Here is a 19,212-nt window from a genome sequence, read left to right as displayed (position 1 = left end):
TCCAAATCTAAAACGTTTAATGCTTCTGGTCGGAGCAAACACTCAGGTGCATTTAATGCTTCCAGTCGGAGCAAACGATCAGGTGAACAAGGAATGCCGTGTTTTCCTGGCTGAGACAGACTGTGTGATCAGTTCACTTTACAGGGGGAGAAATTCCAGACACAGGCTTGGGTGGGGTGGGAGGGAGCCTCAAATTCCCCTTATTTCAACCTGTGGGGAGACCATCGTATAGCCAATTGAGGGAAGCACTACTCGGAATGAGGCCCTTCTAGACAAGTGGACGTGCCCGGAGAATGCAGTTTCTGCAAAGGGAAAGTCAGAAGGCAACAGCATCCATGCTTCTCTCCAGATGCATGGTGAGTATGATAGTGATGGGCGTTCTCACAGGATGGAGTCGGGTCTTTGGATGAGAAGCATTAAACTATCAGAATAACCACCTACTTTTATTAAGAGCTTTCCGTGTGCTGGGCGCCGGGCCCAGGACTTCAATCCACTCTCATTTCGTCCCACTGCAACCCAGAGAATGAGGTAGGCACTATTCTATCCCCATTTTACAGATGAGGATGTTGAGGCACAGAGAGGTTAAGTCACCTGCTGAAGGTCACACAGCTCGTGTGAAAGGATGGCTGGGCCTCGAATCCCACCTTGTTGAAATTTTAAGACTCAGGCTCCTAAACTCAGTGCCTGGGCAGGTCCTATTGCTAAAGGGTCATTTGTGTCCTGGCCACAATAGGCTAATGAACAAGATGGAGAAAGAAGCCATACCCAGGGGGCTTCCAGCCCTGAGGTTTGGGGAAATTGAGAAGCCAAGAGCTCAGCATCTCCTTCCTTGGATTTTTAATCCCAAGCCTCTAAAGGGTTAAGAAGGGTAGCTGTTGGTTGCTGATGCTCCAGCACAGGAGGGAAACCGTAGCAGATGCCAGTGTGGCCACCTGCTGCTCCTTGGCCCACCTCTCTTTCTCCATTGGGTGACTGGCCCTCCCCCAACCCTCTGTTGCTTCTGGAAGAAATGTCAATCCCAGGGCTCCCAGCTGCTCAGCCAATATGTCCACAGGAGTGACCACATGACCTGCTTAGGGCCAGTCAGAGCCTTCCCTGGGATTTGAGATGGAGAGTCTCTCTCTGCCTTAGAAACTGAGAGCCCTGTGGTTGTAGGCTAGGGGCTGCCAGCAGTCACCTTTCCCTCCAGCTGAGGAGGAAACAAGGTCAGCATGCAAACTGACACAGAGGCAAGAGGCCTAGGCGAGGCTGAGGATGGGCACAGGAGCCTAAGGCCACTGAGGGCTCCTGGATGCAGCCATACCTGCAGCAAGACCCGGCCTGTGCATCCCAGCTACTGCTACCCTTTGGTGCTTAAGCCTGTTTGAACTGGGGCTTTCCTGAGGGAGATGAGGAGAGCAGGCTCTCAAAAAGAGAGGCATAAGGCTCCTTACTGCTCCTGTTAAGGCAAAAACCAAAAACACTAAAGGCAGGTCAGATCAGACTGCAGGATGCCAGTGATGACCTCTGAGCTGTTACCTGTTTGCAGGCCCAGGGAATGAAAGGAGAAATGTCCTCAGACCCATGCCCCTCCCATGCAGGAACTTAAGGAGAGTCTTTCGATATTGCAGCTGGTACTGAGGATCAGATTTGCCCCCAGTGCGTAAAGATAACCAGAACTGCTTCATCATTGCCTGGAATTCAGCAAAAACATTGGGCCTTCCACTGGGGTGGTCAGGATTAGACCTTCCAGCCACATGCTGTGAAAATGCTTTTCACGTCCATGGTGGGTGGCTCCCCACAGAGAGTGGAGCCTGTAACTTATATAACTGCTCGCCAGCATATCCTGGGACCCAGGGCATCACTGTAGGCTTAGATGCTAGGGTGTACACCCATCATTTCTGCTTCTTAGGGAGGGGAACCCTAAGAGTCTTGGAAGAACCCACCTTGTGCTTTTCAGACCAGGTGGTGGAGACAAGCATGTGGTCTGGGCGGGCCCTCACTGTACCTCCTCCCCAGTGATTGGTCCAGACTGAACACAGACCCTGCAGGCCAATCAGTGTTCTCTGCTCCCCGCTGGCAACCGTGATTGGTTCAGGGACTACCCTGGGACTCAAGCAGGCTGATAAGACTAAATTCCGGGAGGCTGGATGGAACTTGGTCAGGAGACAGATTCTCTTCTGCAGCTGAGCTGCGGGAAAGGGAAAGAGGGAAACTAACAGTGCCGGGGTCGCCTGAGAAGGAGGCCACCCCAAGGAAGCTGGACCAGAGATGGAGGGGGGCACTGAGCCCGACAACTTCCCTGAGCCCCTAGACATGAATGGGGTCCGCCCACCCCTTGCCTTTTTGTACTTGAAGCCTGGTCATAGATGATTCTGTCCTCGACACCCCAAGAGCCAATGGGGGCCTCCAGATAGCCCAACTTTGGCAGCGTCCAGACCCAGGGCTGCAGGCCACACAGCCTCGTGGACACATGGGGACGTGGGAGGCGAGCAGGCTGCCCCACGGGGCTCGGTCCCAACTACCTGGACACCAGGGAGCTGCTGTGGGATGGTGCCGAGGAGGAGGAGGTGGCGGCGCTGAGCTGAGAGAAGCGGCTGGCGCAGGATTCCAGGCTGGACATGGAGCCCCTAGGGAGGAAGGACACACACGTTGCCTTCTGGTGGTGACCCGGCCCTGGGGCCACTGGGAGCGGTGGGAAAGCTGAGGATGATGCCAATGAAGCCCCAGGGCTCTTCCCACAAGGCTGGTAACCCTCCCTGGGTGCAGAGGGCAAGTGCAGAGGGAAAAGCAGGTGAGACTGTGATGAGACGTGAAGCCTGGCCCACTGCCTTGCAGGGCCTTCCTTCCCAGGCGAGCCACCCACCTCTGAGGGGCTTCACTGACCCAGGGGCCCAGCATGGCCCAGAGGGCACCCCGTCATCTCCAGCCTCACCCCTCCGCCTCCTTTCAGCTCCTCCAACACCCGCCTCCCCTGTCTCGGGACCTTGTGTCTGCACCTACTGCCGGAAGCCTTTCTCTCCCACCTACTTTGTCCAGTCAAATGCCACCCAGACCACAGAGCAGCACCATCCAGGGGACATTCCTGTGATGACAGACGCGTCCCATAACCGTGCCTTCCAGCACGGCTGTCATGGGCCATGTGGGGCTGCTGGGCACTCGAGATGCGACTAGTGTGACCAAGGAACTGAATTTTTAATTTTATTTAGTTCTAATCGCTATGTTTAAATTGCTCTCTCTGGCTAGTAGCTGTCAGGTTGGAGGATACAGACTTAGGGCCTAGCTCCTCAAAGTGTGGTCTGGGAACCAGCAGCGCAGCGTCTCCTGGAGCTTGTTGGAGATGCCTCAAGAGCTAAGCCATCTGCATTTTGACAAGCCCCTCCCCCACAGCCATGTGACCATGTGCGCATGGCCTAGATCTCAACTCCAGCATCACTTCCCAGAGCCTCCCCCAAAGCCCTGCACCCTCGCCCGCCCTGCGCCTGCCTTGGTCCTGGGCTCCGACAGCTCTGTGTTCAGGCCACCAGCACCTCCTGGACTGTGACCGGGGGGCGAGGACCTTCCTGGCATCATCACTGCTCGTGTGTGGCTACGTGGTCTCCTGCTTCAGGATGGCGGACCCCGTCTGCCTGGCCCCTCTAGGACCACCAGTTGCTCACCAAGGGCAGCCTTGACCTAGGACTCTCCCGAGGCTATTGAGGGTCAGGGCAGCAGGTTCCCCCACACTGACCAGACAAGACAGGCTGGCAAGCAGTTCCAGCCCACCCCTTGGCCTCCGCTTGCTGTCCCGGAGGCAGCAAGTCCCTGATACATGTGTCTACAGGTCTGAGTCCCTCTGGGCCTCAGTCTCTCTCCCCCCCACTGAGGCCCAGTGGCCAAAACAGGCCACCTCCCAAACAGGGAAACACCACCCTTTGACACACTGTGGGGTCTCCCTCTGGGGTAAAAATGCTGGCTCAGCATTTCCTTTCTTTTTTCTTTTGCTCATGGCCTGTGGGCTCTTAGTTCCCTGACCAAGGATTGAACCCAAGCCCTAGGCAGTGAAAGCACAGAGTCCTAACCACTGGACCGCCAGGAAATTCCCGGCCCAGCATATCCTGTGCTGGCTACACGTGCCCCTAGAATCCCTGCAGCTCCACCTGGGATGTAGGTCCAGACCTGACATCCTCTTGGAGCTTCAAATCTACTCCATGGTAAAGAGTCGGACATGACTGAGCAACTGGACAATAACAGAAGAATTTGAAGCGTCAGTTTTAGAAGGAAACTGACACAGCCATGTCATAAGGCAGGATGCAAAATCACATTTGTTTTTAAAAGATAGAACACAAGCTGTGGCCGGTTCATGCTGATGTATGGCAAAAACCATCACAATATTCTAAAGTAACTATTCTCCAATTAAATAAATTAAAAAAAAATGTTAAGATAAAACACAAGGCCTGGAAGAAACCACTATTGAGTGCTTACTGTATGCACAGACTTCCCCCACCCATCTTATCCTCAGGACAACTGCATGACGTAGGGGATCCAGTGGTCCCCGTCTAACAGCTGGGGCTCAGAGAAGTAAAGTGACTTGCCTGAGGTCACAGAGCAAGCCGGAAGTGCTTGGAGGTCTTGACCTCTCTGTCTCTCTGTCAGCAACACTGGGGGAGAGTTGTCTGTGAGCCATAACTCTAGAATGTTCTAGAGCAGTCCAAACCCAGTTTGATGGAATTCTAGGAGTGAGGGAAGGTACAAATAAGAGGGCTCAGGCCCCTCTTCTCCCGCCCACCCAATCAGTCTGGTGTGTTGGGCCTCTGTCTGGGGTTTCATTTGAAGGGAAGTTTCTGCAGCTGAGGCTGAAGCAGAAGAGTGATACGATCGCTCATGATAAGGGGCTGAGCCACTGGGAAGTTTATCAGTGCCCACGTCAGAGCCCCAGCCCAAGAGAAGCTCAAGGGCAAGTAGAGGAGGTGAGTGCAGTGCCCCCAGCCTGGAAGGAAGGGACCTCGGGCGTGCTGCAGGCCTGGCCCGGTGGTGGGGGTGGGGAGTCGGGGGGCCCCATACCTGAAGTCCTCAGACGCCAGCACCTCGTAGTAGTAGAGCAGTTTGCACCTGGGGCCGGGGCTGTGCAGGGCCGTCAGCACATCGTCTACGCCCGGGAGGCTGCAGGCCACGTGGGCAGGGGGGCTGTGCACTCGCCACTGCAGCAGGTAGATGCCAGGCCACCGGGTCACGTGGGAGCCCTGAAACACAGCAGCCAAGCCTCAGGCCCCGGTCCGCCCGGGGAGGGGGGCCCCTTTCTAAGCCAGCCCGCCAGCAAATCCTTCCTTTTGGCGTGTCCCAAAGTCACCTTTGCTTCCCCTCTGCTGTTACCCCATATCCATGGCAACTGAGAGCCTCCCTTTTAATCTGGCAGGGAAATCAGGGCCTAGGGGTTGCAGGAACTACAGAGGTGTGGTTTGGTTAAAAACCTGGATTTTCTTGGGCCTTCGTCCTGCTGAGTGGGATTTGCAAATTGAGGAAACCTGGAGAAAGGGGTGTATGGGCTTCCCAGTTGGTTCAGATGGTAAAGAACCTGCCTGCCAATGCAGGAAATGCAGGTTCGATCCCAAGGTCGGGAAGATTCCCCTGGAGATTCTAGCCTTGCCTGGAGAATCCCATGAACAGAGGAGCCTGGCAAGATGCAGTCCATGGGATCGCAAAGAGTCAGACATGACTTAGCAACTGAGCCTACACACACACAGAGGGAGCTTAAAGGTGTTTACAGTTTGCTGAGGGCGGAGGGACAGCCAGATAGGAGGGTGTCAGTCTTTATGAGAAGAGCAACTTTGTAAAAGGGCTGATGCTCAGTGGGACCCGGGGGCAGAAGATGCTGGTGTGTGATGTGACAGTCATCTGTCCAGTTCTCCTATGACACCTCCAGCAAGATCTCCACTGCTCACCAGCACGCGTGCGCGTGCGTGCGTGTGTGTGTGTGTGTGTGTGTTTGGGGCCAGTGATGCTGACCTGCACGCACCATGGAGTGTGGGGGGAAGGTGGTCAGCAGGGTGGCCCAAGTTCTGGTGGCATGTCCCCAAGTGCTGTTTCCAGACCTACAGTCTCCCTGCTGCGTGGGTGCTAAACATGACTGCGCATCAGGAGACCAGGCAGACGTGAAGCAGGCAGACACCAGGCCAGCGCCCAGGGCTTCTGAGCCCGCCCACGCGGCATGGGGCCAGCAACCTGCATCTCTGACAAGAGTCTCAGGAGGACGCTGAAGCTGGGGCCCTGGGGTGCCAGGTCTCGGACCTGCCTGCATCTGTCTTTCTCCCCCACTGTCCTGCAGGGTCTCTGAGGCCGGGGACCGGGTCCAATCTGTGCACTGCTGTTCCCCCAGAACCCTGGCATGCAGCAGACACTCGGTCCTGCGTGATCGTGATGAATGAATAAATGACCCAAGAGATGACCTGGATGCTCTCCCCCTCCCGGCAGATGAGGGGGGCCTCCACGCAGCTGAAATCTGCACCCAGGGCCCAGCCTCTGTCCGTCAGCTGCCCGTCGGCCCTGGCCCCAGGCTCCCGGGGGCTGGGCGTGGACGCCTGCTTGGCGTGGTACAGACTGAACACCACGTCCCCGCGGAGGATGTCGAAGTCCCAGGTGATGACTGACTCCCTCTCCAGAATCTCCACGGTGACCTGCAAGGGGACAGGTGACAGGTGAGGTCTGAATGTCCAGTCTGGAGGGGGCTGGGATGCGGAAGTCAGCTGCAGGTGTCTGGGTGCCCACCCTGGTCTCTATTCCCCACCCCAAGTCCAAGAATTGCTCGGGACAAACAGATCCACCTCCGTCTGAATCACCTGGGATGATTCCCTGTGCCAGAGTGACCACAGCCAATGACAGGCTGATGTGTGGCTACCGAGGCCAGCCCCCTGCACCGCTCTCCCCTCGGATCAGACTGGGCTGGACCACGGCTGCAGCCAGCTCTTGGCTTAGCTTCTGTCCCTAGTAGTAAAGAACCCGCCTGCCAATGCAGGAGACGTAAGGGATGCAGGTTCAGGAAGATTCTCTGGAGGAAGAAATGGCAACCCACTCCAGTATTCTTGCCTGGAGAATCCCATGGACAGAGGAACCTGGCGGGCTAGTCCATAGGGTGGCAAAGAGTTGGACACGACTGAAACGACTTAGCACACATACCATCCTCCTTAAGGGTTTCTCCTGAGGCTGATCCTCTACAAGTCATGGGCACAAGAACCCTCATCTCAGTCTCTGCTTCAAGGTCCCTGACCTAAGATGACACTCAGCCCAGCGGGCCCTCCCAGGCCGGGACCCCAGCACCTCGTGGGGGGCCCCGCGGAGCACGCTGGCCGAGTGGTACGTCTCTCTCCACTGCCGCAGCTGGTCTTCATCCTCCTGATCCTCTTCCGTCAGATACAGGGACTTGGGGACCAGTCCTCCTTCAGGGACATTACACTGGGGGACAAAGACACCGGGTGACAGTCAGGGCCCAGCCAGGCCTGGCTGACCCAGAGGAAGGCGCTCTATGACCCCTGAAACCACACTTACAACATGCATACAGAGCCTGACGATCGGAGAGACCTGGCAAGCTTGGCAAAATTTCTAGGAAATGTCTCTCTCTCTCTCTTTTTATTTTTTAACCCTGACAGCATGCAGGATTGCTCTTTGAGATTTTATTCATTTTTGGCTGCACTGGGTCTTCACTGCTGTGTGTGGATTTTCTCTAGTTCCATCGAATAGGGGCTACTCTTTGTTGCAGTGGCTTCTTTTGTTGCGGAGTTCAAGCTTAGTTGCTCTGAGGCATGTGGAATCTTCCCAGATCAGAGATCAAACCCATGTCCTCTGCATTAGCAGGCAGATTATTAACCAGTGGACCACAAGGGAAGTCCTGTTTGAGATTTCTGCTGGAGAAGGGAAAGGACTGCCCTCCCACATCAGATGAGATAAGGGTCACCCCCTGCCTCACCCCCAGGGGGAGCAATAAAAAGGGTCTGGGGGCACCTCTCCTGGAACCTGTTGCCTGATCATCCCTTGCCGTGTAGCTGTAAGTTGGGAATAAAGAAGTCCCTTTGGGTACACTAGCTCCTGGGTCCAGGCCGCTGGCACATCTGAGTCTCCTCCCCTTGCAGGAGAGGCTGCAAAGTCAGCAGCTAAATGCTAACTTCTGCCTGGCAACCTACTGGATGGGGATTCAGAAGAGTAAGCCCTTGACTGGCCTGATCTCTGAGCTTCCGGGAAACTTCAGCTTTGCTTGAAAGCATCAGCATAAGGTCCCTCCTTCAGAGAGGAGTCACCTCTCGTAAGGGCAGCTTCTAAGACCAGCTCTGCCTCCAAAGAGTCAACAGGGTCCTCCCCAGCTCAGAGCACGCACAAGGGGTCTGCCCTCCCCCAGCCTTCTGCCACCTGCAGCCGTGTCTCCCTGAGGCCACAGACCATCTCCGCTGTGGGCGCGGAGGGCTCACTGGGGCCTCACCAGGCACTCTCCCCCAAGGAAGTCAGGAATCACATCTTTGTCCAGATAATCAACAAGGCCTCCGGGGCCCTGGTAATTGCTGCCGCTGTAGATGAGAAACTTCTGCCTGGTATTCTCGTTGATGAAGGGGCTGATCTGAAACGGGGGAGATAAGGCAAGATGGAAAGATTGCTTTTTAATTGAGGTGTAATTCACAGAACATAGAGTTAACTATTTTATTTTATTATTATTACTTTTTGGCCACCTTGCAAGGCTTGCAGGATCCTAGTTCCCCGACCAGGGATCAAACCTGAACCCACTACAGTGGAGTTCCAAGTCCTAATCACTGGACTATCAGGGAAATCCCAGAATTAACCATTTTAAAGTGAACAGTCCTCTGGTATTCAGTTCATCCACTATGCTGTGCAGCCATCACCTCTAAATCCAAGACATTTTCATCCCCCCAGAAGGAAACCCCAGATCCGCCAGCAGTCACTCCCCTCTCCTTCCCCTTCAGGCCCTGGAAACTGCCAATATGCTTCCCGTCTCTATGATTTGCCTGTTCTGAACATTTCACAGAAAGGGAATGCCACGACGTGTGGCCTTCTGTGATTGGCATCTTTCACTGAGCCTCATGTTTTCAAGGCTTATCCACGTCGTAGTGTGAACCAGAACTCCCTTCTCATGGCAGAATAATATTCCATTGTGTGGATAACGTGTTTTGTTTATCCAGGATGGAAAGTATTTCAGTACTGAACTCTAAGCTGCGTGTTAGTTGGTTTTTCACAGTGTCCCAGGGCTGGGGTGGTGTTTGACTCAGTGAATAGTTGGGGAAGGCAGGGCAGGAAGGAGGGAGGTGGATAACCAGGCGCTTGGCAGACCAGAGCACAGGCCAATGCCACAGGCAGGAGATAAATGGGGAGCTAGAAATCCCACTTGGGTGGGTCACACTGCTTCAGACCCTATCCCGAGAGGTGGTCCCTGTGGGCCCAGCAAGCTGGTTCTCATCTGCTGCGGCCAGTGAAGGGTGGTGTAGGCACTGGGAGGTGGGTACTGCTTTCCCCGCTCCCTCCTTGCTCCAGTGCTCCTGGAAGTACCCCCTCTCACCTGTGCCAGCCCTCACGGGGCTCTCGTAACAAGGACATCCCTTCCTCTTGTCTGTCCGGGGTGGTCAGGGCCTGCAGCAGTGGCCAGCCCCTGGGGCCGCTCCATCCTGCCCACCCTCCTAAGAGTGGGTCACACCCCCACCAGAGCCAGCTGGGTGAGTGCTGCTTCTGACCAGGGGTTGCGGAATCTCAGTTCCCCGACCAGGGATTGAACCCAGGCCATGGCGGTGAAAGCCCAGGACCCTAACCACCAAGCAACCAGGGCACTCCCAGAAGGGGTGAACTTTATGGGAAATGAACCAAACCTTAGTCAAGCTGTTACTGAGAAAAACTGACGCAGGATCACCGGACAGGCAGATCCCAGAGGGACCCTCTCCCATCTCAGGCTCCTTGCTCTTTCTTACCAGCGTCCAGAGCACGGGGAAGACGCGGGGGGCTCGCACAATGAGCAGCCGGCCCAGGGTCTCAGGGTAATTGCCCTCCACCACCTCGATCATACGCAGCAGGGCCTTCACCCCTGGCCGCCACAGGTGCCGCAGGCTGAGACCCTCCAGGTCCACCAGGCAGGTCCAGGAGCTGTGGCAGAGAGGCCCACCTCACTCCACCTCATTCTGCCACCCCCACCCCTCAGAGCCCCCAGCACCGTCCGCAGGGACCCAGGGGCCCTTGGACAGGGACGGACGGTGAGTCTCAGTGAGGCAGCCGCTGGGGCAGGGACCGCAGGACACTCTCGTGGGCCCTCCCCCCAGGAGGGAGGGCACATGGCATGGGGGTTCTCAGCGTGCACACCAAGGCTGGAGTGCCCAGATTCAAGTGCCTGAGGGCTGAATGATGTCGGCAGAGTCCTCATCAAGACGTCAGCAATGTGTTACTAATAATTGTTGAAAAGAGGTGCCTGCATGCTAAGTCGCTTCAGTCCTGTCCGACTCTTTGTGACTCCATGGACTGTCTCCTGCCAGGCTCCTCTGTCCATGGGATTCTCCGGACAAGAAAACTGGAATAGGTTGCCATGGCCGCCTCCAGGGGATCTTCCCAACCCAGGGATCAAACCCAGGTCTCCTGCATCACAGACAGATTCTTCGTCGTCTGAGCCGCCAGGGTAGCTGCGTCACCGCTGGTGCTGGTGCTGGTTTAGTCACTCAGGCGTGTCCAACTGTTGTGCCCCATGGACTGTAACCCGCCAGGCTCCTCTGTCCATGGGATTCTCCAGGCAAGAATACTGGAGTGGGTTGCCATTTCCTTTTCCAGGGGATCTTTCCCGCCCAAGAATCGATCCCGGGTCTCCCAAATTGCAGGCAGATTCTTTACTGACTAGCTGTGAGGGAATCCCTGGTATCCCCTCTGAAGTCATTCTTTTTGATAAGCCATAAGGAAGCCCTAGGGCCTCCCAGGTGGCACTAGTGGTAAAGTACCAATGCAGGAGACGCAACAGACCTGGGTTCGATCCCTGGCTCGGGAAGATCCCTGGAGGAGGGCATGGCAACCCACTCCAGTATTCTTGCCTGGAGAATCCCATGGACAGAGTAGCCTGGCGGGCTACAGTCCATGGAATCACGAAGAGTCGGACTTGACAGAGGCGATTTAGCATGCATGCAAGGAAACCCTAGAAGTGTTTACAGAAGAGAAAGCCCCAGCTCAGAAAGGTTAAGTGCCTTTGGGGGGTGACACCCCTGTGAGGACTGGCGTGGGAAACTCCACTCAGGAATAGGATTTGGGGGCAGCCAGAGGGGGCAGTGGGTCATTGGATGAGCTCTGACACCTGAGAGGTTCACCTTCCTGGGAGACAGCCAGGGTGGATCTTGGGGGTGGGAGAGCTGACCTCAAAAAGCCAAGTCCAGGAGGCTGCGTGGCACAGGCAGAAAACCCATGAGCCCAAGCCAGCCGGGACCAAGTTCCAACCCCAGCTCTGCCCCTCCCCCGCTCAGGAGCCTTGGATGATGTCACCACTCTCAGCCTTGGTTTCCCCCTCCATAAAGAACAAGGACACCTTGCCTCATTAGGGTCACTGTAAGAATTAGGGGAGGGCATCTCTGTGAAGCATCTAGCAGGCATCCATGCCCAGTGAACCTTGGCTGTTTTTACTGTTTAGGAGGGAGTGCCCCCACCCCCCCAGCCCGAGTTCTTGCCTGATGGGACGGCCAAACTGCTTCGTGTTCCCTTCACACCGCTTCTGTCCTTCCTCGTTGACGGAAAGAATCTAGAAGGCAGAGAAGCGGCTGGCAAACGTCCTCTTGGTGCTCCGGCCGTGGGCAACCCCGGGGTGGGGGCTCCCAGGAGCGGGGACCCCAACTCACGTGCTGCAGCAGCACCTCCTCCCCCACGGCCTTCATCAAGCCCTTGGTGTCCATGTGGCCCAGACGCAGGATGTACAGTGGGCGGCCGTCTTTGGGGTGGGGGGAGGGAGGAGGGGACAAACCGGAGACAGAATTACGTAATGCTTAGGATGCGTTATGCTATACGTGCACGGTCAGCCGCTCAGTCACATATTGTTATATATATAACACACTATATATATCGCGAAAGTCGCTCAGTCATGCCCAGCTCTTTACTACCCCATGGACTGTAGCCCCCCAGGATCCTCTGTCCATGGAATTCTCCAGGCCATAAAAATGGAGTGGGCAGCCACTCCCTCGGAGAAGGCAATGGCACCCCACTCCAGTACTCTTGCCTGGAAAATCCCATGGACGGAGGAGCCTGGTGGGCTGCAGTCCATGGAGTCGCGAAGAGTCAGACATGACTGAGCTACTTCACTTTCACTTTCATGCATTGGAGAAGGAAATGGCAACCCACTCCAGTGTTCTTGAGAATCTCAGGAACCAGGGAGCCTGGTAGGCTGCCGTCTATGGGGTCGCACAGAGTCAGACACGACTGAAGCAATTTAGCAGCAGCAGCAGCAGCAGCAGCAGCAGCAGCAGCAGCCACTCCCTTCTCCAGGGGATCTTCCCAAGCCAGGGATTGAACCCAGATCTCCTGCATTGCAGGCAGATTCTTTACCGTCCTTCTGTGCCACTAGGGAAGCCCATATATAACATACTATATATATTATGTATATATATATATATATATATATATATATATGAAGTTTAATACTTTATACATATTATATACATACAATTAATTCTTATTATTTGCAGTAGTTAATTTCTATAAAGTCACCTCAAATACTGAATCAGGAAACACAGAACCACTTCTACTGGGGGAGACAGGAGGTTAAGTTCCTGCCAGCCTCTGGCCATGACATTTTTGTCAGTCGACCAGTATTAACTTTGTTTTGTGTGTGTTTCTATTTGAGGACATCTTGTTTAATTTATGTTGTTGATTCATTAGTAACTCGTGCCTGAAAGGAGCTTATCGAACATGAATTTTCTCCATAAGGCACATCACACCTTCTTGCACTTAGGAGCACAGCACTTTCCCATGACTCAAAATCAACACACAAAAAAAGCACAAAATGCAAAAACACACAAAAAAGTAATGGCACTAAATAGACTGCAGAAAGGAGACTCATTGGGGGAGGAGCTGAAGCAGGGAGGCAGGACTGTTAGGCCTCAGGTGGGAAGGGACGCACACTTTTGGTCACTCCGTCCATGAAGGACAGTGAAAGCACCTTGAGCATTGATCTGTGGGTTAAAAGTAAATTTTAATGAGCAGGCAAATTCACAAATACAGAATCCATGAAGAACAAAGATCGACTATATATTGAAAGCAAGTGTGCCAACCGGTTTTTCAGGAGACTCGAGCACTTGCCCTGATCAATACATATGAATTTTTAACATTTTAATTTTGAACAAGGACATCAAAAAGTGTAACAGGTGCTGGCTTCAATGGCACTTTCACTTTGAAAAGCCCAGAGACGATATTTGTAGTGGATTGCCCCAAAATTCATGTCCATCCACAACCTCAGGATGTGTCCTTGTGTGGAAATAGGTTCTTTGCTGGCATGATTAGTTAAGGATCTCAAGATGAAGCCATGCTGGATCAGCTTGGGCCCAGGAGAGAGAACAGAGAGATACTGAGTGGGGGGGAGGGTGTGTGAAGGCAGAGGCAGAGACCTGGAGGGAAGGGGAATGTGGCCCCAAGCCGAGGAATGCCTGGAGCCACCAGAAGCCAGAAGAGGCAGGAAGGATCCTTCCCTAGAGCTTTCAGAGGGACCACTGCCACGCTGACACCTTGCTTTTAGACTTCTAGCCCCCAGAACAATGAGAGGATGGATTTCTGTTGCTTTCAGCCACCCAGTTTGAGGTCATTTGGTACGGCAGCCCCAGGATACTGACGCAGTATTCTGCAGACAATAAGTAATGATGCGCTGACCCTGCCCCGGGAGCACCATCTCATCTCAAGCCCAAATGTCAACCCCAGCTCCGCCTCACACTGGCTGTCATCTCAAAGGCATCTCCAGATGCCCAGGAGAACCAAGACGAAAAGTAACAAGCTGCTAAAAGAAGAGGGGCATTCAAAGCACATTCAGCGGTGAGCCCAGCGTGCCCCCCGCCCCGTCATGCAGGTAAAGGGACGCACCTATGTCCTGGTAGTGCCAGCCCCCAGCGTAGAACTCCTCCAGGAGGGCGGGGGGTCGCCAGGTCTCTAGGAGGAGATCCACCTGGTGCTGCTTTCGCCAGCTCAAGGACTGGCACAGCATCTCGCGGGCCCGGTCCAGGTGGAAGTCTCGAGCCCGCAGGAAGCGAAGGATGTGTTCATCTTTGGGGATCTGAGGGGAGAAGGAGGAGAAAGCCCTTAGCAAGGTATTCCCTAAACTGCGGTTGTCACTTGTAATTCGGTCGTGTGTGTGTGTGTGCACGCAAGCACATGTGCACTAATATTCTGCCCATTTTACAAATAAGGAAACAGCAGACAGGTTATATCCCAACCCAACACTAAAGTCATTCCCTTGTCTGCCTGCCTAGTAGGGGGAGGGGAGGGAGGGCAAGCAATTCATGACGAGGCTGGAAGCTCTTATTCAACAGAGCTGAAGGTCAGGATCTACATGGTGCACCATGATGTTGGAGGCTTTGAGACTAAAGGCAAAGTTCATGTGCAGTCAAAAACCAACCCTCCAAAGTCATTAAATCTCTTAGTGAGGGGGCTTCCCTGGTGGCTCAGTGGTGAACAATCCACCTACCAGTGCAGGAGACATGGGTTCAATCCCCAGCCCGGGGAGATCTCACGTGGCACGGAGCAACGGAGCCGGTGTGCCGCAACTACTGAGCCCGTGCTCCAGAGCCCGGGAGCCGCAACTACTGAGCCCATGAACCGAAACTACTGAAGTCCGTGCGCCCTAGAGCCCATGCTCCGCAGCAAGAGAAGCCACCGCGATGAGAGGCCTGCGCACTGCAGCTGGAGAGGAGCCCCCGCTCGCCTCAACTAGACAGAAACCCGCGCAGCAACAAAGACCCAACACAGCCAAAAATATAAAACTTAAAAACAGATTGTTAAGATGGTAAATTTAAAAAAAATCTCTTAGAAAAGAACAGCATGCATGGTTTTGTAAACGTAGGGCTACAGAGCAGTGACTGGGCTCCCCGGGGGACACTGGCACGGTCTGGAGCCAGTTTTCATTTTCACAACTCGGGGAAGAGTCCCTGTCCTCTCATGGGTGGGGGCCAGGAATGCTGCTCGACACCCTATGTACACAGGACAGCCTCCCATAAAGAGCTGCTGCTGCTGCTGCTAAGTCACTTCAGTTGTGTCTGACTCTGTGCGACCCCATAGACAGCAGCCCACCAGGCTCCCCCGTCCCTGGGATTCTCCAGGCAAGAATACTGGAATGGGTTGCCATTTCCTTCTCCAATGCATGAAAGTGAAAAGTGAAAGTGAAGTCGCTCAGTCGTGTCCGACTCTTCGCGACCCCATGGACTGCAGCCCACCAGGCTCCTCTGTCCATAGGATTTTCCAGGCAAGAGTGCTGGAGTGGGGTGCCATCGCCTTCTCCACCATAAAGAGCTGCCCAGCCTCAAATGTCAACTGTGCCGAGACTGGGAGACACTGCTGTCAGTGCTACGTACAGAAGGCATGAGATGGGATATAATAAAAAGAAGGTGAGATAGAAGTGTCCGGCATTGCTAACCACCCAGCCTTGCGTACCTGGCCCATCCTGCCCACCCCGTGCCCGAGGCTGAGAGGCTGCAGCCCTGGCCCCCACCTACCTTGCCTTTATGGGTCTCCTGCAGCCAACGTCTCAGCTGGACCAGGCAGCTCTCCTGCATGGGTGTGAGATGGCCCAGGCACCTCTCAATGTAGTCCGCGTCCAGCTTGTCCCCTGGAGGAGAAGAGGGGGTTCAGAACAAGCAGGAGACACTGCTACTGCCTAACCTTTCTGGAGCCCTCGCCTCACTGGCCGATTTCAAATCTGAAAGGTAGCTCCATGTGTAGGGCAGTCCTTTCACCAAGGAGCTGTTGGTCTTCAGATCTTCTAGAGTTTGCAACCCATTTGCAAGGCGATCTGAAAACTCAGGCCGGGGCATGCCTGGATCTCACCGTGGTGAGTGATATGCCCCTTTGACTCTCGGAAATCAAGATCATTCCTCCCTCTGGGAATGTCAGTTGGAGCTGCCTCTTCGGAAAACAGTGTAGAGGATCCTCAGGAGACTCAACGTAGGATCACCATATGATCCGGCCCCGCTCCTGGGCACACACAGAGACAGGACTCTACTTCGAGGAGATGCACGCATCCCAGCGTTCACTGCAGCACTATCCACAACAGCCAAGACATGGAAACAAACCTAAATGTCCATAGACAGACGAACGGATAAAGAAGATGTGGGGCATGTATACAACGGAGTATTACTCAGCTGTAAAAAAAGAACAAAATAATACCATTTACAGCAACAGGGATGCAACTACAAACATCATACCAAGTGAAATGAGTCAGAAAGAGAAAGACAAGGGCTTCCGCAGGGGCTCAGTGGTAAAGAATCACTTGCAGTGCAGGAGCTGCAGGAGACGAGGGTTCGAGCCCTGTGTCAGGGGTATCCCCTGGGGGAGGATTATGGTAACCCACTCTAGTAAAAAAACAAAGACAAATAAAATATGGTATCACTTATATGTGGAATCTAAAATATGGCACAAATTAAGTGAAAGTGAAGTTGCTCAGTTGTGTCTGACTCTTTGCAACCCCGTGGACTGTAACCCACCAGGCTTCTCCATCCATGGGATTCTCCAGGCTAGAATACTGGAGTGAGTTACCATTTCCTTCTCCAGGGGATCTTCTCGACCCAGGGATTGAACCTGGGTCTCCTGCATTGTAGGCAGACGCTTTAACCTCTGAGCCACCAGGGAAGCCCTGTCTACAAAACCGAAACAGAGGTAGAGAGCAGACTTATGGTTGCCAACGGGGAGACAGGGAGGAAGAGGGATGGACTGGAAATTAAGGGTTAACATGTGAACTATACTATTTATTTTTGTGTTTATTTAGGCCATACCACGGAGAAGGCAATGGCACCCCACTCCAGTACTCTTGCCTGGAAAATCCCATGGACAGAGGAGCCTGGTAGGCTGCAGTCCATGGGGTCGCTAAGAGTCGGGCACGACTGAGCAACTTCACTTTTGCTTTACACTTTCATGCACTGGAGAAGGAAATGGCAACCCACTCCAGTATTCTTGCCTGAGAATCCCAGAGACAGAGGAGCCTGGTGGGCTGCTGTCTATGGGGTCGCACAGAGTTGGACACGACTGAAGCGACTTAGCAGCAGCAGCAGCAGCAGCAGGCCATACCGTATGGAATATTTGGCTTCCTTGGTAGCTCAGCTGGTAAAGAATCTGCCTGCAATGCAGGAAACCTGGGTTCATTCCCAGGGTTCGGAAGATCCCCTGGAGAAGGGAACAGCTACACCACTCCAGCATTCTTGTCTGGAGAATTCCACAGACAGAGGAGCCCGGCGGGCTACCGTCCATGGGGTTGCAAAGAGTGAGACACAACTGAGCAACTTTCACCTTCATGTGGGATCTTAGTTCCCCGAACAGGGATGGAACCCATGTCCCCTGCACAGGAAGGCAGATTCTTGACCACAAGGGAAGTCCCACTGTTATCTGCTCTTAACTACTGGGGTGGCAGATGCTGGCATGGTGAGGCATATGGGCATCTTAGACCCTCCGCACTTGGTGGAGATGGTCCATAAAGAGCCGGCTCCATGGGCACAGCCCTTTCTCCACGTGTGGAGGGTGCAATCAGAAAACAAATGGAATGACTGCACACCCAGCAGCAGGACCTAGCATTTCCCCCAGAATGAAAAGAGCTCGGGGCTGGTGGTCATGACTACCACACCAGTAGGCACCTGGGTAAATGGACGCTGCGAGGGGAACCACCCAGACTCTGCAGCCCCTCAGAGTGGTCAGAAGTGGAGATGCTGCAGATGGGGAGAGGGCAAGGCGGGGATGAGGGAGGAAACACGAGGGAGGCAGGAGATACCAGCTTCCTTCCGGCCTCCAGGAAGATGTGAGGCCCTTTCTCCTGAGCACAAAGGCTCAGTGGTAGAGAGCGTGGAAGGGGCAGGACCCTGCCTCCCACCAGCCATCCTGAGAACCAGCTCTGCTGGTGGACAGCACAGGCAGAGAAGGAAGGGGAGGCCTGGTGCAAAAAGGGGAGGGCATGGGGCATGACCTGCAGAGCGTACACAGTAAGGGGCAGAAGAAGTGCAGGTATTGTATAAATTTTAATATTTTAAAACCACACGCACAGCAGCAGCCAGCTAGGGCACACAGCTGGTGCAGGATAAATACTGGTTGAATGAACAAATTTTGTTGTCCCTAAACACAGCCCCCCACATGTATTTTTGGTTACATGGTATATCTCTGCATCAGGCAAGCCCTTACACTTCAATGGCCCCAAAGAGAAAACAATCATTGTGAGCATTAGTGCATATGGTTAAAACTGGATTCATGAGGCATGTGCAATTTTGTGTCCCAGGTATTTTCCATTAACAAATTATTGTGAACATTTTCCAGATCAATAAAAGTCAGAAATATGACAAAGGACTAATTGCCTTAACATGCAAAGAATTCTCACAAAGCAATAAGAAATTGATGAGAAAATGGGAAAATGGATATATGACCAAAAAAAAAAGGAATTCACACACAAAAATAAAAGAAGAAGAAAGGAAAGAAAAAACAGTCACCAAACATGAAAAAATAAAACTTGACCTCACTCATACAGAAGATCACTAATTCACCAGTGGTCAGCCTTTGCCTTTCAGAAGTTTAAAATATTTACTAATCGTCTTGGGGTAGTGAAGGCAGAAATAGATACAGCTACTCATTTTTGGTGGAAACATTAATTAGTACAACCTCTTGCAGGCCTAATTGGTAAATCTACAAAAATTTTAGTTGCCTGTAACATTTGACTCAGCAAATCAACTTTTAAAATTATATGCCATATACATGCTCATGCAAATATTTTTTAAAGCCTTAAACACAAAGCGGTACCACATTATTTGTATTTAAAAAGAGAATGGAGGGACTTCCCTGGCAGTTCAGTTACAACTCTGTGCTTGGGGCTTCCCTGGTAGCTCAGAGGTTCAAAGAATCAATGGATATAAAGGCAAAAATAAACAAGTGGGACCTAATTAAACTTAGGAGCTTTTGCACAATGAAGGAAACTATAAGCAAGGTGAAAAGACAGCCTTCAGAATGGGAGAAAAAAATAGCAAACGAAGCAACTGACAAAGAATCAATCTCAAAAATATACAAGCAGCTCCTGCAGCTCAATTC

At 53.3% G+C, this 19,212-nt stretch overlaps 1 protein-coding gene across 3 annotated transcripts in view; it reads right to left on the bottom strand.

Annotated features, from left to right (window-relative positions):
• Positions 1–19,212, bottom strand: part of SEC14L5 (SEC14 like lipid binding 5) — a 38,168-nt gene continuing 18,956 nt past the window's right edge. The window contains exons 7-17 of one of the 3 annotated variants that reach the window (XM_069569878.1): positions 15,654–15,766; positions 14,029–14,218; positions 11,805–11,893; positions 11,637–11,707; positions 9,915–10,086; positions 8,426–8,560; positions 7,273–7,407; positions 6,405–6,632; positions 5,023–5,201; positions 2,505–2,609; positions 1–210 (exon numbers count right to left, since the gene is read on the bottom strand). In XM_069569878.1, coding sequence (XP_069425979.1) covers positions 201–210; positions 2,505–2,609; positions 5,023–5,201; positions 6,405–6,632; positions 7,273–7,407; positions 8,426–8,560; positions 9,915–10,086; positions 11,637–11,707; positions 11,805–11,893; positions 14,029–14,218; positions 15,654–15,766 — 1,427 coding nt within the window. In that variant the 3' untranslated portion in view covers positions 1–200. Of the gene's footprint in view, positions 211–822; positions 2,610–5,022; positions 5,202–6,404; positions 6,633–7,272; positions 7,408–8,425; positions 8,561–9,914; positions 10,087–11,636; positions 11,708–11,804; positions 11,894–14,028; positions 14,219–15,653; positions 15,767–19,212 lie in introns of those variants that run through there. The other 2 variants (XM_069569879.1, XM_069569880.1) reach the window with 2 other exon arrangements.

Source organism: Ovis canadensis, chromosome 24 (genome assembly GCF_042477335.2).
Source record: "Ovis canadensis isolate MfBH-ARS-UI-01 breed Bighorn chromosome 24, ARS-UI_OviCan_v2, whole genome shotgun sequence".
Classification (NCBI taxonomy): Eukaryota; Metazoa; Chordata; class Mammalia; order Artiodactyla; family Bovidae; genus Ovis; species Ovis canadensis.
Note: the sequence above shows the minus strand (reverse complement) of the source record. Positions and strands in the feature narration are given on the sequence as shown.